We start from the raw sequence: 16,261 nt of genomic DNA, 5'->3' as shown, positions 1-16,261 counted from the left end.
ATAGGATAATACTTGTGATTAAGGCAGCTGATATTAATGATTTAAATCCTAGGCTAAATCTTATGATGGTGTAATTTAATTAATATCCATAATACTAATGGTTTAGGATGGGTGTAACTGTGTAATAAGACCATCTTAATTTTGTAATAGAAAGAGTGGCAGATAAGATGCATGCATACCTTCACCAAAATAGAACAAGAAATAGACTACGTATGCATATCTGATAACACTAAAATGGACATGATCGTAAACATTCTACCTTCCCCGAATAACGTATAATTACAGTATAATTCAAACTAAATTCAAAGCCTAATCTACATTCGCCACGTGAACATGACGTGACGGAATAAAATGAACTTAGGCTCAAATCAAATAACATAAGAGGCCCACAAACAAATAATGAATGTTATTGAGTTGGCCCAAATTTTGAGGTTGTAGGTTCGAACAATGCAACTCTCACACCTATCATTCTATAAAATTAAGGCGTTTTATAAGGTGCGGACTTTGCGGACCTTGCATTAGAAACAAATCCCTCCCAGTTGCTTTGCACCCACTCGCAGTCATAGAGCAGAGCAGAACAGAATGTCGGCCGGCGCGGCCTCCATCGATTCCTTCTCCTGCGGGGGTCTCTTTCATCTCTGATAATTTCTGCAACAATTAATTAAATCTTTACTTACTAATCTAAATCAGTTTCTATGATGATGATGATGATATATATATACACACACACGCACATCAGCATGTATATAATTGAACCTTGCTTCCGAAAATTAATCAAAGTTTCGATCTATCAGTTTCCTGTATATGATTTGCCCCTAGGATGACATCGTTGCTAAAGTTGATCGGGAGGTTTTCCAATAACTAGCTCCAGAGAGGCTGCGACGCCGACACGGGGGCCGAAAAATCTACAGAGAAAGAACAGGAAGGAGGAGGATCCGGAGGCTCCGGTGGAACCGGCTCCGTAGAGGATCTTCTTCCCTAAGATATAAATCATTAAATCACTTGCTTTAATCACATATGTTGTTTACCCTCAATAGAAAGTTAGATAAAAGACTTAAAATCATTGACTAACATTTGAATTTCACTACCGTTTCCTTTGCATGTTCCTATTTGTTCCATACCATTGTCCTTTTTTGTCACATTTGTCTCAAAGGGTAATATCATGGTAGGGTGAACAAGGGCATCAATAAGACCTTCCCAGGCAACCTGCAAAATTGGAGTACATAACAATCTTAGCTTAAGACATGGAATCTGAAAGTCTGGATATTCCGAGACTAGATTAAGTTTTAACGCTGACAAGGATTAGGGACTTGGATCTAGCTTCCAAGGAGCATAACATAAATGAAATCATTAAGAAAAACACATCATCTATTCTTTGGAATTATACTTACTTGTTAAGCAATTTGAACTTGTGAGTCATGATCTGAAAATGTCTGCTCAGGAACTTGTGAGTCATGATCTGAAAATATCCCCATGCTTGAATAGTTTGAACGTTCAAGCCACTGGTTAGCATGTGGTGCATCCCAGTAAGCAACCTTGGCTTCAAATCTTTGACAACTGCCTGTTTATGGAAGAAAATGAAGAAAAAGGAAATGTACATGTCAATATAAATTACAGAATAACCAGCAAGACAGGATCATGGAAAGCCACCTCATGGTTCTATGTGAGACCCGTGAAGCCAATGGAAGGGATGCTATATAATCATATGGTTAATTTTTCCATGACACGGCATGAGCTACCCATACTAGAAGTCATATTTCAAGAAAATGACATGAGCAAGTGAGTACCTAGGAAAGATTTAGCAGGGGGGGTAATATTGTAGACCTAGGGTTCAATAAACACCTCTCTGACATATCCCTCTCCCTCTTATCAGAGCTAAGGAGTCTTCTATATACTGAAGGAGCCCATATATGCGATAACAGCCTGTCACAATAACATAAGGCATATTCAGAAGAATTAGTATGAAAACAACACTATTTAAAACGCATGATACTTGCGATGTATTACCTGAATAGCCTCAAAAGTAGTCGACAAAGAACTGATAGGATTGTCAATGGCATGAACAATTGCAAGCAAAAGAGAATGGAAAGGGGCAGCTAAAAGTGGTGTTCTCAATTGTTGGATAGATATGCACCACACCCCTAAATTGCAAACAGACTGCAGTTATGAAATCAGCAGGTTACTATTCGGACACACGAAAAAACAAAAACTAAAAACACAAAAAGATCATCGCTTGTAGTAATAAATTCCCGTCAATATAAAGAAATAACCTTCATTTTTTGTGGTTGTAATGAGCTTTGCCAGTGAATCTAAAACAAATTTGACATCATCCGCTGCGAAACAAAGAAATTGGTGACAGAAATTTGGTTATCAGTTTAAGCTCAGCTGCATAAAAAGTTCAAAATTTTAATTTCAAACGAATCAGAATTTTGAGTGGCTACATGTACCTGCGATTTCGGCGACGATGGACGGATGATATATCATGAAGCCCAAGCATTCCAATGCCTGAGTTGCACTGCACATTTTTTAAATAAAAAAGAAAAATCCAAGACGTATTCAGTTAAACCACACCATTAAAATAAATGAAAAACCCAGAAAAATGAGATTTCGAATCGGAAGAACTCACATTTCTTCGTCATTGTTCCGAACATCGGCGACGGTCGGACGGATGAGGCTCCGGCAGCCCCGCGCAAGCATTTGAATTGAATCGTGGCAGTCGGAGGATTGCTGCTGGAGGTGTAAGAGGGTGGAGTAGGCGAATGACTTGTTTGCTTTGGTGGCGGCTGAAGAAATCAGATCCCTGATTTCTTCGAGCTGGTCTGAAAATCCGGAAATCGTTGCGGTGGGGGAGAGGAAGCAGCAGTGACCAGACTACCGGTAGCATGTGAGGTGAAACCCTAATATCGCACTGGATTTTTGGAATTGGGAGTCTTTTCGCGCCATAGCACGGAAAAGGGTGACGGGTTTAGCAACCTGGGGCCTGTTGGGCTTTAGGCCTAAATAAATGGTAAGAAATACTTAAAATGTTTTTAGAACTAAAAAATATTCCTTTAAAAGCGTTTTTAATCACTAGTACTTGTTAAACGAGTCCTAAGTCCCATGTATTTCTGTGAGAGGATTTTTTGAAGTTCCACGACTTTTGGAAGGATTTATACGAAAGAGTTTGTGATAAGGTTTCAGGTTTGCTTGTAGCACACGTAAACGATAGTTGAGTTTGTAATAAGTTCAATTTCTTCATTATGCGTGAATTTCTCCATATATATATATATATATATATATATTTGTGTGTGTGTGTGTGTGCATATTACGTACTTATGTGTGTATTATAGTTATGTAGGTGAGACATTTGTACTAAAACTTATGTACTAATGTATTCGTACCTCAATTTTATGTACATATACATTTGTCGCAATACTTTGTACCCATGAGTTTTTTTCATATAAATTTTTTATGTATCGTTGTTGACTCTTTTTAATTATAAGAATTTAAATTTTGGATAAATTTTTATCTATTAGTGTGATTGGAGCATAAAAATATACATGACTTAAGAATAGGTTTATAAATGTTATAACACTTAAATATGGTAAGTTTTAATAATAAATACTTGAATTAGATTTAGAAAACGATTCAAGTTAAAATATAAAAATATCTTATTTAAGTCATAAAATCTAAAAACTCCATTTTTTTCAAAACTAGTAAAGGAAAAAGTGACGATGAAACATCGCCAACAACAATTGGAGTCATGGCCCTCAAAAACGTGCGCCCGTCGAAACGTCTCTTCCTCATTAATAAATTAAAACCGCCGCCGCATGCAATCGTGCGTCCCAAATCCCTAAAAATCTCGATCCTATCTTTGAAGATTCCCAAGATATCCGAAATGATTGGTCATTTCCCGGTTAATTTTCCCTCAAATTCAAAATCCTAGCGCCTCCGAATACCAAACGTTTGATCTTCCCTCTGAAATGCCTATAAATACCCAGATTTCTTTCATTTGCATCCCATGCCTTCAAAAACTTTGAAATCTCTCTTGCCATTCCTGCTTGCTCCAACCACAAAACCTCAAGCTCATCTCTTATAAACCCCCTTTTTAGCCTACGCAAACCTTTGACTCCATACCAATGGCCTCCTTCATCTTAAAGCTTTCTGACGAGTGCAACAAATGCAAAGATTTCATCGACCGGAAAGCTATCAAAACGCTACGCTTCGAAAACGACCTAGCCACCAACCACCAAATTCTGGGCCCACTATTCAAAGATGCAGTGCTATCGTGCATCACCAACCTCCTCAAGGAACAGTGCCTAACACCCGTGCTACAAGGGTTTGACTGGTCGAAATGGTGTTTGGCACGGCCCCAAGGAGCTTGGCCCTCGACCACTACAGCTTGGGTCGTCTGGGTCGATCGAATGGGAACATTCTTCGACAAAGAATGGGACGCTCTCGGCATTCATGACGCCATCAAGCTCTCGACCATAGAGATCACCATGGATAAAGAGCTGTTCATGGCGGCCCTGAGTTTATGGTGTTCGGCTACCAACACCATGATCTTTCCTTTCGGCCCTATCAGCCCCACCGTCCTTGATATCTCAGTTATCCTTGGGACTTCCCCATCTAGTCTCCCAATAGATGCTGCCCTTGCTGGGTGCCCGTCGAACCTCGACCTAAAAGCGCTGTTCGACAAACGGGCCGTCGAGACACTCAACCGAGGAGATCGAGAGCCTTCGAAAGAAGAGGTTCAAAAGCTACACAAGAACTTCTTCAACTACAACACTCTCATTCTCCACTTCACCGGCCGAGGCGAGGAGAGCCTTAGGAAAGGAGAACATAAAGCCTTCCTATTCTACTGGTACAACAAATTCATCTGTTGTACCCCTTGGGTCAAATTTCATGTCTTGTGGAACAAGTATGGCCATATAAGCGGAGTCACTCGGATTTCATCAATTGTCTCGGATCAAGGTGATGGTAGCATCGCTACTCCGTTAGGTCAAACTCTTCACAGAGTTATGGAGTCATAACCAGACTTTTAAGGTAACGTTATTCCGATCAGCCTTTCTCCAGCTTTAGAATACGTATTGTTTGGTCTTCTATCTTTGTATATGATCCAATTTCGTACAATGTAGCAGAGACATTTCAGACTCAGTGGTGCAATCTTGAATGTCATGCAAAAAAATTTGTAATGATGATGAATACTGTTTATTTCCTAATCGATGAATAGAGTTTAATCTGTCAATCTATTCGAAGTAAGAAGTGTTGAGGAAAAACACAGGTAAGCTTATGGGCCCGGGGCAGAGTTCAAAAGCCATCTTTGGTGACGTTGTTTTGGGAAAACATCACCTCCAAATTTAGTATTTGTAAAGATTTCCACCGCGATATCCGGAATACCACCTTACTCCGGTACTAGGTATTAAATATTAAGCTAATGGAAAACCTTTTGCCCTAGACTCACGGTAATGCATTGACCAGATTAAGGTTGAGGAAGTGTCGGATCATACCCGGAATGACCTCCAAATTTAAATGTTAGTCTAACATGTTTGAGTTGTCTTTGTTTTTTGATTTCGTTTGTTCTTTCACCTTGCCCCCATTCCAAGTTAGAGGATTTCAATAGTGCAACATGTCACCAAGAAGGGGCTTCCTTCTCAGTCCGAATTGTGTGTCCATCTTTAGTGATTCTTAAACGAAAGTTTGTTAGGAATTTGGTCGGCTGCATGTGGGTCAAAAATATTTTTTAAATCCTTTTGTCAAATCCTATGCGTTGGACTCATGGACTTTGAATGTCGTTTTCGGTTTCTCTGAATGTGTCACACATATTGCATGTGGTGATGACCGGTTGTTGTTTGGATGGGATATTTTGCATGCGTGCAATATCCCTTTTGTGCACCTCGTTGCGTTATGGTCTTGGTAGTTACTATATTTTACTTGGTCATCAGGCATTGTTGGTTTATAGTAATGTCCGTGTAATCACTTACCACTCCACTCTCTCTTATTTACCCACCATCACTTCTCTCTTCATTTCTCACCGAATCTTTCTCTCTCTCTCTCTCTCTCTCTCTCTCTCTCTCTTCTCTCTCTTGTATTTTGTGTATAATGCTAGCAGAAAAAGTGATAGTGGAGGTTATCCAGAGAAATATATTGGCGCTAATACTAGATGATATTCATGCGGAGGTTGAGATAGAAGGACCTCAATTTTGGTAGATTTTAGATGTTGTTATCTTGTAAAATGTTAGACAACTTCATTCACTTAGTATATATTACCTAGTTAAACTCATTTGAATTTCTCTTCAGATATTGTTTCTAATCTTAGTACCTCACCCAATTCATGAATTTGAGTTAAGGTCTTTTTTTTTTCTTTTTCTTTTCTTCTTTTCAAATTTCTTCTCAACTGATGCAGTTTAAGGTTTATTAATTATAGATCGATATAATTAGTATGTGAGTGGGCAAGAATCCGGATGTAATTCATGTGAAAAGAAAAAAAAAATTCAATTCTTTTTAAATAAATTTGGTATAGGGCATGATTACACAGAAGTGCCCAATCAGTTGAAAAAGGGCTATCAGACCTATCAGAATAAAGGCACAAATTATATATATACTAAACGCCTAACTTTCTGTTTAATTCCCTCTGTGTCCTTTTTACTGTTCCTTCGCCAGTGTTCTTCCGTTTTTGCCCCTCAGCTGCTCTTCAAGTCTTGCTTTTTTCGTGTTTTCCACAGTAAAATGACGGTTTTGGCCATGGTTTCCGCATGGTTTCCAGTAGAAATCTCTCGACTTCTGCCGAAAACACTTGAAACACAGAATTATCAGCTGCTCTGCAACGGGTTGGCGGTTTCGATCATGCGTCCTACACTCCGCCTTGCGATCTCTTCCATCTCTGCTTCCTGTTCCTTTCCATCTCTCCTTCGTGATCCCTTCGATCTCTGCTTCCTCATCTTTTTGGTCTCTGCTTTGCGATCTCCTTGCCGCCTAATCGTGCACCCAATTTCTCTAGCCTTCAACAGGTAATTAAATCTCACTTCTTCTTAACTACCTAGGAGCCAAATATTTGATTTTTCGATGTGGTTTGTTATTTTACCGAATTTGGTTGTTGATATTTCGTATTTTTTATCGTTCATTTGTGTTCTATTGGGATTGTATTTTGCTAGAATTTCATTTGGCTGCGTAACTGATTGGCTTAAAATTTTGTGAGATTAAATATTTCTTGAATTTGATCATTAGATTTCCCTTTTTTTTTTTTTTTTTTCTTTTTTTTTTTTTTTTTTTTTCTTCGGAAGTTGACGTGCTTTCCCATTCATCGCCAAAACAAACCCGTGCTTCCTCCCTCTTCGTCTTCTCCTCCAGCAATTTGCGCCCTTAGTTCTCAATATGATTCACAGTAAAAACCCAGAAACTTAGAGGTACGAAAAGTTCAATTTTTTTTTTGTGTTTTTGATTTATTTTCAGTGTTAATTTCTGATTAAATTATTATTTGTGATAAACCCACTTAGAATCTGATATGGGTTTTTCTTGGATTCCAGAGTAAAAACGTTGAAACTTAAAGGTATGAAATTTTTTATAATTTTCTGGTGCACCTGTGATTAAATAGAACCTAATTTGATTTTACCCACAAGTGCAGATCTTACCCCGCAGTGCTCAATCTAGAGAATTGGTACTCATAATCTATAAGATTCATACGGCTTATTGGTATCAATTTTGGTTGCAGCAATGCTATTCTTGCTGAAGACCTGCCATGTAAGTGATTTAGTTTTTGCTTTTCGAATTTCTACTTTTCATGCATAATTATGAATATGTGGATGATTTGTGGGTAATATTTTCTACTTAATCTCCAATTCAAAGAAAAGGATATTGAATTGTATTATCATTTTAGTTAAAATGTGTTACCTATTTAGTTAAATATATCCCTAATTGATCTGACTAACCACGAAAAAAGGATTATCATACAAAATGTCTGCAAATAGATCGAATACTATTAATGAAAATTAATCCTTAATGCTTCCATCTGACTACATGATAGTATTTTGTGGCTAAACATAGTTTTTACTCGATCAAATATTTGCCAACTTACATTGACAAATTCATTCTCCGTCATTTGAACATCAAAAGCCAAATCACACATGAATCCCTAAACTTTAGCTTTACCATTACTAATCCTCTTGCTTGGGAATTTAAAAAAAAAATCATAAGCAAACATGAATCTTATTATATAAGGACCTTCCAAATTTTATCAAGTGTTACATAAAGTAATATATTTTGTGTGCAGAAATTCAAAGCGCGCAGAGATCTCGAGTCAAAAACAGAGGTACCCATCCCTTTTTGTTCGATTTTTGCTTTGTTTCATCTCTGTTTTCATTTTTGGGTAGGATTTTGTGCTTTATAATTGGGTTTAATGTGAAATTTTTGAAGGAGCTAAATCTCATTCAGTTCTGTTTGATTGATTGTTTATCTATGATTTGTTCTGTTATGCTTGGTAGGTTTAAATTGAATTGGATTTATATTTGATTTCGAGTTGATTAATTTTATTTTTTAGTTGTAAATCATATTAGTTGCAGATCATGAAACAATTTCATCTTTGGTTTAAGAGAATAGGCTTGATTCAATGAGATTTGGATTCATGAGTTATAGCCATCTGAGATAGGCAAGAGTGTTTGCATTATTTAGAAAAAATTTAGGAGCTACAAAACTATGCTTTAAATTTGAGTTTTGTGATTACTATTTTTGTTCTTTATCTTACTAAGATTTTGGTAAATTTTCAGCAACTCTTGCACAGCGAAATGACTCCCACCACCCAACAAACGCAACTGCTGCAATTTCAATTGCAGTTCTTGAAGAAAGGTAAGCCTATGTTCTGTACAAAGTCTTGGATTTTTTTATATGGGGTTTTATTTTTTTGTGCTTTTTTTTTTCTCTTGAGAATATTAATATTGTTGAGTTATTAAATTCAACTATTGCATAGGTTAAATTTTGCTTCAAATTGTAGTAATTGTCATACAACTTTATATTTTTGTATAGAATTGCAGACGGTTTGAATTTTGGATGAGAGTTTAGAATATTTGTAAGTTGGTTCTGTTGTGGGATCTCCATGTAGCAAATTTATCCTACTTTGTATTTCTAAAATCGTAGGTTAGTTTGTCTACTGTAGCTATATAATTCTTCCATGTTTTTAAGATCATGGAGTGAGTTTCTCATGCTGAGATTGTAACCCAATCAATAAGTAAGTGAAACACAGAAGTTCTATATCTCATGTTAGTTTTGATCCATTTCTAAAAATCCTATGCATGGTACAAGAAAAACATTTCTTTGCTGCAAAGAAGAGTGAAGTACTGAACAACAATGTTAAAAGGTGGGACCTAGAAAACAAGATATTTGCAAAAAAAAAAAAAAAAAAAAAAAAAAAAAAAAAAAAAAGGGGAAATCTAATGATCAAATTCAAGAAATATTTAATCTCACAAAATTTTAAGCCAATCAGTTACGCAGCCAAATCAAATTCTATGAAATTCTAGCAAAATACAACCCCAATAGAATACAAATGAACGATAAAAAATACGAAATATCAACAACCAAATTTGCTAAAATAACAAACCGCAGCGAAAAATCAAATATTTGGCAACGAATAAGATAATTTTTAACTGTGTATTATACTACATGGATGTAAATAAGATAATTTTTTCATATCAATTGTTCTTTATAGAACATAGGGATGTAAATAGATTTTGATATGGAACTGGAAAGAAGAATACCAAATGAAGCACTGATTTGTTGAGATATTTATTTTTGCTTGGAAAAAAATTGAGATATTGTGGATTATTACTGACATATATAAAACTATAAGCTTTTGATATTGGGAGACAAAACCCACAAATTCAAATCAGACAAAAAATAAATAAAAAATTTAACAGACTTAAAGATCAAACTCCAAAAGGGTATTAAAAACAAGGCTTATTTGATCCATTGAGTGTGAAAGTTTTGAGCTTTGAAGAAGCAGAGGAGGAGAGTTGCCAGTCCATCTTCCAGTAAGCTTGGCAGCCACAGATCAGGATGTGGAGAGGATGGAGAAAATTATCCTGCTGATTAAGAAGAGTCACAACAGTAGTAGAATCCACCTCCACCTCAACAGATCTAAAACCTCTCATCCAAGCCAAGCGAAATCCAAAAAAAAAAAGGCAATGCATGGATTTCGCGGAGCTAGAGAAAGATACTGCCTCTAGAGATGAGTGGTTACTGATGTGTAGAAAGCAAAATGTTTTCTCGCAGATGATATTAATCAAAGATGACATACATTATGGTCAAATAAACTCAGGTTGGTTGAATAAATCACTCATGGAGTTTGTTTTGCAAAAACTGTATTAATTTTGATTTCACTGCATATTTAATAGTTCTCTTCAAATACAGTTTTATCAAATTCGATTTTTCTCATTTTCAGATTTTCTGCAGACCACATTTTTTCCCTTTGCAACATTTTTTGTCTTTGAAAAAGGTATGTTATGTTTTTAACGTTTTGGGTTTTACACGTTACATCGACTTTTATTGTCTGTCTCCTTCAGCATTACTTACATTCATTTTCCAGTATTGGCTGATAAAAATTTATAAAATAGTTAAGACTTTAACTAGAAAGTTAAAAGTTTTAGTCATATGTTCTGTGTCATTCCAATTCAAAGATTGGAAAATGACTGAAATAATATTTTCTTCCTTCTGTTTTTTCAAATTTCCTTTTGGTCCAATTTTATATTTCATTTCTTTGTGACTTCTTGCAGAACTTGGAATCAGCTTTTCACATAACATGGATGATGAATGTAAGAAACTCATACACAGAATAACTCCACCAAGGTATATGCAAATTAAAATCATAACTTGCGTCAATATAGAAATATAAATTATTTTTTATCGCACAACTTTGACATAATAATTTGTCTCATAATTTAAAATATTGTACAGATTTTAGCTACTTGGCAATCGACGACTAATATCACTTCCAAGAAGGCAAGATCAACATATGGCATGTCACAACAGTATCTTTTTCACAAACAGATGGTAAAATTGTACACATCACATTAGGCAAGTTTCAATCTTTTTTACTTCCATTTTAACACATTTCTAATGAACATTTTGTTCTAAATTTTGATTAAACTTCATTTAAATGTTTGATTTGAGAATTTCACAAGTCAAATTACCACCTCTCTCTCTCTCTCTCTCTCTCTCCACGCTCCCAAACTCAATTTTGATTTTTTTTTTTAATCATTGCCTAATTGTCTTTGTTACGTTTTGCAGTTGTATTCACAACTATCCAAGACACTCTGGAATTTATTACAACAAAAGGTCAAATTTTCCTTCCTTGGAAACTCCTCAAGCTAGGAACAAGTCTGGTATCCAAGCTTTACATTCAACTTTATTTAGCATGTAGCAAGCTTTGTTTGACTGGTATACTCTCAATACTGCATTTGTAAGTTATGCAGTTATCATTAGTCCAACTTTTTGAATGAACAATTATCTTCTTCTTTGCACTTTGAAGGAATAGATTTTTCTCTTGGTATCCGTTCATGATAATACATATAAATTGCATTGCCATTCGTAGTTCTCTGTTTTCACTCAACATTATTTATGAAAATTGAAGCTATAAAATATCTCATATAATTTTAAATCCCGCAGCACCGCGCGGGTACAAATTTCTAGTTAGGCTCTATAATGCTTTGCCTTAATAACACAAACAACTATATTGTGCCCTTTGGCCAAAGGACACACTCATAAAGGGCACACATAAAATTATTGTTGCTACATTGTTGCTATTTGTCTACAAGCACATATGTTGGTGCTCTTTGGCCTCAAAGGGCACAAAGAATTTGATGCGTGCAGTGCCCATATTTTTTGTAGTGTGCCAAGTGCTATGCATATACATGCAACCGGAGAGCTTGTCTAACGACCGATTTCAGCAATCTTGGTCCAAGATTTCAGAGATCTGTCATCGTAGTCTATTTCATACAATGCAAAGTGAGTTATGGGGAAGGTCAAGCTAGTAATGCTCTCGTCGAGAATATTAACCATTTCTCCAGCTTTTTTCCTTTCTTCTTCCGTCAACTTCCCGTAGAGGAGACTCAAATATGGCATAGAACCTGCATCAAATATTGCAGACACGCAGATTACATACGTACATTCCCGTCAACACTTTAAGAAATTAAGTCACTGTAAACAACAACTTACTGTTGTAGAAACCGAAATGGTAGCTCCAACTTTGGGCATTTTCAAACAACTAAGAAAAGAAGGTGTAATGATAAGTGAGTCTATTCAAGCTCAAACCAAAACGAGAAAGATGAAAAGGAAACAAAACAGAACAAAACAAAACATCAAGAAAATCAATATGTATTAACAAGTGATCGAGAAAATATATACCTCTCGATCCATCAATAATGAAACACACTGGTGATAGTAATTCTTAGTAACCACCCGATCAACTTTAGCAACGATGTCATCCATAGGAGCAAATCTAAACTTGTTAAGGGCATCCTCACGACTCATCATCTGGATGGATCCCAGGATGGGGATGTGAGGTTCGATCTCCGGCCCACCAAACTCTGCCTGGAGGCCCTCCATCACCTTCTTGATTCTATGGGAAACATCAGCCGGTGGAATGGCCCAAACCGAATACGAGTACAACCTCCGGCAACTTTCCCTCTTCCCGTCTACCACCACCATCGCATCTTCATCTTTATCTGAGCAAGTATTCTCTATGCTCTTAAGCTTGTGGCTGCGTCCCATGACCGAAACTATGCTATTCACATAAACAATAATACTATCTTCATCTTCTGTTTCAATGGGAATATGCTTAAGCTTTTTGGTACAAAGATTAAAGAAAACTACGTGTCCATCACTGTCAACCATAAGCCACTCATCGCCCCACAACGCCACAGGACCAGACCTACGTATCTGATCATCTGTGCCCTCAATGGTCAAGTGTTTTGTCCAAGCACCCTTAAAGTCATCATCCATCACCCACATTTCATAAGGTTCAGGATATCGACGATGGTCCACACTAAGGGCAAAAAAAGCAACTGATTCATTCCAAACAGTAAGCTTCAAATAGAGGTGATTCGACCGGACAAACTGTTGGAGCTCAGATGGTAAGGGTATACCGTGAAATACCTCACGACTTGTATCGAAGGAAATGATCAATTTCCCATTAGCATGGAATCGATGCTCAACTGCGTCAAATGGAAATAATTCCTTATCTTGCTCAATTCCCAGCCAATAACACATTCCCTTGAAGGACATCTGGAAATCCTTAGGCCAAAACAAAGTAGTTTCGGTTTCTAAAGAATCTGTGTTGATCTCTTCCCAAAAATCACAACCCATGGTGTATACTACTGCTCTGTGCCGACTAAGAAATCTCCGGCGGTTTTCATATCCCTCTTGAAAATAAGTAGTAAAGGTCACAACTTTGTACTCGTTAGACATGGGATCATAGCCAAATCCAGTATGAAAACCAGTTTCGAGATGGTCTTGCCCATCGTAATCATCCGGCTGGTGCAAGGGCCACATTGGAAGGCATGGCTCATCAGGAATACGATTGAATTCTCCAATTCCGGGATTGCATAAAACTAGGCCACTCTCACTAGATAGTAAAACAATGCCATTGCAGTGGCCGTGGATACGAAATTGTTGTTCCGGCACTCCGATATTTTGAATCAAAGATTGAGGAATAATGATGTCCTGGACACCAACAAGAGAGCAGCTATTGCTATGCTCGTCATCAGTATTATCATCGTCTCTGCAAAACTCAAGAATTGATAATACTTCTTCAGTCTCCCCCTTCTTAGTGGTGCTGTTACACTTGGGGTTCTCCTCCTCCTCCTCCTCATGCTGCCGCTGCACTACTAATCGCGCCAAAAAGACGTGGAGAGTGGTGAGATTGTTGTTCGCGGAGTTGGAGAGGTGATTTGACACGAAACCCGGATTGTTGATGAGAGCAGACCACCATTTAGAGACACATTTGAATCGCATCAGAGTTTTGGGAGGCAGAGTTAGTAGGATTTTCACCAACATATCTTGTCCCATTTTCATTTTGCCTCCTCGCGCTCTCCCTCTAACGATAAACAACAAATTATGAAGACTTTTTAATTAAGATTTCTAAGAAGAAAAAATCACAAACAGTAAACTGATTCAGATTTTAGATCAAATCTTTGATTAATTCTCGGAAGCAAGGTCCAATTACATACGTCCTGATCTGCGTGTGTGCATATCATCACCAGAGAAACTGATTAGGATTAGTAAGTAAAGATTTTAATTAATTGTTGCAGAAATTACCGGAGACGAAAGAGACGCCCGCCGGAGAAGGAGTCGATGGAGGCCGCACTGTTGGTTTTGTGTTCTGCTCTACAACCGTGATGATAGACCGAGTGTGAGAGATGCGTTTCTTGAACCCTCTAACTCAAAAGTTGGGCCCACCTAATATCATCCATTGCTTTCTTTGTGGGCCTCATGGAACATGTTATTTGATTTTAGCCGAGTTCAGTTCTTCTGTCACATCGTGTCAACATGGCATAATGTGGATTATGCCTTGATTTTAGCCTGCATTATACTGTAAAGATACATTATTTGAAAAAAAAAATGTATAATATTTGCATTTCTTAGAGTAGATCTGAATCATGTCAATTTTAATGTATTGAGATATGCATTCATTGTATCTATATTTTGGGTAAATATCAGTTTACTACCCTCAAGTTTTATGGTTTTCAACATTTGGTACATAAAGATTTTTTCGTTCCAGAGTCATACCTAAAGTGTTAATTTTAGAACAGTCTCATACATCCTTTAATGGAACCCCTAACTGGAGTTAATTACAAAAAGTGGAAGCAAGATTTGGAGATAGTGCTTGGTGTGATGGACTGGGATCTAGCACTAAGAACTGAGGAACTATCGGTGCCCACTGAATGAAGCAGAGCAAGCCAGATATCCAAGCATGAGAAATGGGAAAGGTGCAACAGGATTTGCTTGATGATTATTAAGAGATCAATGATCGAAGTGGTGCGTGGTAGTTTTCCAAAGACATCAAATGCATATGACTTCTTGAAATCCATTGAAGAAAGGTACAATGAGTCAGACAAGAGTGAAACTAGGAACCTTATGAATTTATTGACAACCATGAGGTATGATGGTGTTGAGAGTGTGTATGAGTATATTCTGAAAATGATTGATGTTGCTGGAAAACTGAAAACACTAGAGGTACCCATATTTGAAACTTTCCTTGTGCACGTTATTATGAATTCACTCCCTGATACATATACTAAACTCAAAGTGTCTTACAAAAGGATGAAATGGTTAATTTTGTTCAAAGCAGCAATAGAGATGTCAAGGCATCAAACTCGGATGCCATCAGGAAAGATCATACTAGAAATGTTCACTCGTCTTCCAAAAGGGTTTTTAAACCTAACAGACTTTTGGTTTTCAAATGTTACTTTTGTAAAAAGGTCGGCCATATGAAAAGGAGTTGTCCTAAATATAAAGCATGGCTTGCTAAACAAAAAGCTAAAAAGGGTAAAAAGGTTTTTGCTTGTTTTGAAAGTAATTTGATTGATATACCTAGTAGTGCTTGGTGGCTTGACTCTAGCTCTTCCATTCATGTTACAAACTTATTACAGGACTTCATAACAATGAGAATTCCAAATAAAGATGAAGTCAAGGTATTCATTGGCAATGGGAGAAGGGTCGAAGTCAAGGCTCTAGGCACAGTTAGGCTAAATTTGGATTTTGGTTTTCAATTAGATTTGGAAAACGTCGTTTATGTACCTTCGATGAGAAGGAAACTTGTTTCAGTTTCAAGATTAGTTTTGTTAGGGTTTTATTTTACAATGAATAAGTTTGGCTTCAATATTTTTTATAAATTCTTCCCATATTGGTACCGGATTTTTGGTTGATGGCATGTTTCAATGTTCACTTAAGTATAATCAAGTTATCTTAAATACTGAGAGCAAAGAAACAAAATCACTTTAGTCGTCGAACTTATTGCATAAAAGGCTTTGTCATATTTCAAAACCAAGGATGGAACTCTTGGTGAAAGATGAAATCTTGCCTCCATTAAATTTTAATGATTTTGATATTTGTGTGGAGTGCATCAAAGGAAAATTCGCTAAGTCTAGGAAGGAAGGTTCCACATGAAGCAAACAACTTTTGGAACTCATTCATAGGGACATTTGTGGTCCTTTTCCAACACAAATTATTGAAGGAAATAAATATTTTATCACTTTAATTGATGATTTTTCAAGATTTTGTTATGTTTATTTAAATC

General features: G+C 36.7%; 2 protein-coding genes and 1 pseudogene across 18 annotated transcripts in view; 1 reads left to right on the top strand and 2 right to left on the bottom strand.

Annotated features, from left to right (window-relative positions):
- LOC137718169 (uncharacterized) overlaps positions 1-4,034 on the bottom strand; it is a 59,520-nt pseudogene extending 55,486 nt beyond the window's left edge. The window contains exons 1-6 of the transcript XR_011065853.2: positions 3,939-4,034; positions 2,627-2,871; positions 2,448-2,515; positions 2,277-2,333; positions 1,985-2,162; positions 1,788-1,923 (exon numbers count right to left, since the gene is read on the bottom strand). The product of XR_011065853.2 is annotated as an uncharacterized LOC137718169 (transcript). The remainder of the gene's footprint in view (positions 1-1,787; positions 1,924-1,984; positions 2,163-2,276; positions 2,334-2,447; positions 2,516-2,626; positions 2,872-3,938) is intronic.
- Positions 4,035-6,683: 2,649 nt separating this feature from the next.
- LOC137736791 (uncharacterized) lies at positions 6,684-11,517 on the top strand. 16 transcript variants are annotated; one of them, XR_015956745.1, is made up of 11 exons: positions 6,686-6,989; positions 7,263-7,385; positions 7,506-7,528; positions 7,604-7,719; positions 8,249-8,287; positions 8,742-8,820; positions 9,154-9,199; positions 10,409-10,462; positions 10,740-10,812; positions 10,921-11,040; positions 11,254-11,517. XR_015956745.1 is itself a non-coding variant. In XM_088685816.1 (11 exons), exons 8-11 carry the CDS (start codon positions 10,156-10,158, stop codon positions 11,384-11,386), a joined length of 390 nt encoding a protein of 129 aa, XP_088541942.1. In that variant the 5' UTR covers positions 6,686-6,989; positions 7,263-7,385; positions 7,506-7,528; positions 7,604-7,719; positions 8,249-8,287; positions 8,742-8,820; positions 9,154-9,199; positions 9,965-10,155; the 3' UTR covers positions 11,387-11,517. The 16 variants fall into 16 exon arrangements, 6 of the variants coding, with proteins under 6 accessions (XP_088541939.1, XP_088541941.1, XP_088541942.1 ...); XM_088685816.1 differs by lacking the exon at positions 10,921-11,040 and adding an exon at positions 9,965-10,285; XR_011068802.2 differs by lacking the exon at positions 10,409-10,462 and having other exon boundaries at positions 6,685-6,989; positions 9,154-10,285; positions 10,928-11,040.
- A 63-nt stretch (positions 11,518-11,580) lies between these two features.
- LOC137736783 (F-box/kelch-repeat protein At3g06240) lies at positions 11,581-14,433 on the bottom strand. The gene is made up of 4 exons (XM_068476052.2): positions 14,281-14,433; positions 12,370-14,059; positions 12,181-12,229; positions 11,581-12,092 (listed from the first exon to the last, which is right to left on the bottom strand). The coding sequence occupies exons 2-4, from the start codon at positions 14,035-14,037 to the stop codon at positions 11,896-11,898; spliced, it is 1,914 nt and encodes a 637-aa protein (XP_068332153.1). The 5' UTR covers positions 14,038-14,059; positions 14,281-14,433; the 3' UTR covers positions 11,581-11,895.
- Between the last annotated feature and the right edge of the window lie 1,828 nt (positions 14,434-16,261).

The sequence above is a fragment of the Pyrus communis genome, chromosome 15 (assembly GCF_041283825.1).
Source record: "Pyrus communis isolate YQ-2024b chromosome 15, ASM4128382v1, whole genome shotgun sequence".
Lineage (NCBI taxonomy): Eukaryota > Viridiplantae > Streptophyta > Magnoliopsida > Rosales > Rosaceae > Pyrus > Pyrus communis.
This window is presented reverse-complemented; position numbering and strand designations above follow the sequence as displayed.

Excerpts from the sequence above, each read along its gene's own strand:
- LOC137736791 (XM_088685813.1), top strand. The coding sequence starts at position 7,693 with ATGCTATTCTTGCTGAAGACCTGCCAT. Across the intron at positions 7,720-8,248 it reads TCTTGCTGAAGACCTGCCAT|AAATTCAAAGCGCGCAGAGA; the intron begins GTAAGTGATTTA and ends TTTTGTGTGCAG. Across the intron at positions 10,813-11,253 it reads CACAGAATAACTCCACCAAG|TTGTATTCACAACTATCCAA; the intron begins GTATATGCAAAT and ends TACGTTTTGCAG.
- LOC137736783 (XM_068476052.2), bottom strand. The coding sequence starts at position 14,037 with ATGAAAATGGGACAAGATATGTTGGTGAAAATCCTACTAACTCTGCCT. Across the intron at positions 12,230-12,369 it reads CATTATTGATGGATCGAGAG|TTGTTTGAAAATGCCCAAAG; the intron begins GTATATATTTTC and ends TTCTTTTCTTAG. Across the intron at positions 12,093-12,180 it reads CCATTTCGGTTTCTACAACA|GTTCTATGCCATATTTGAGT; the intron begins GTAAGTTGTTGT and ends TATTTGATGCAG.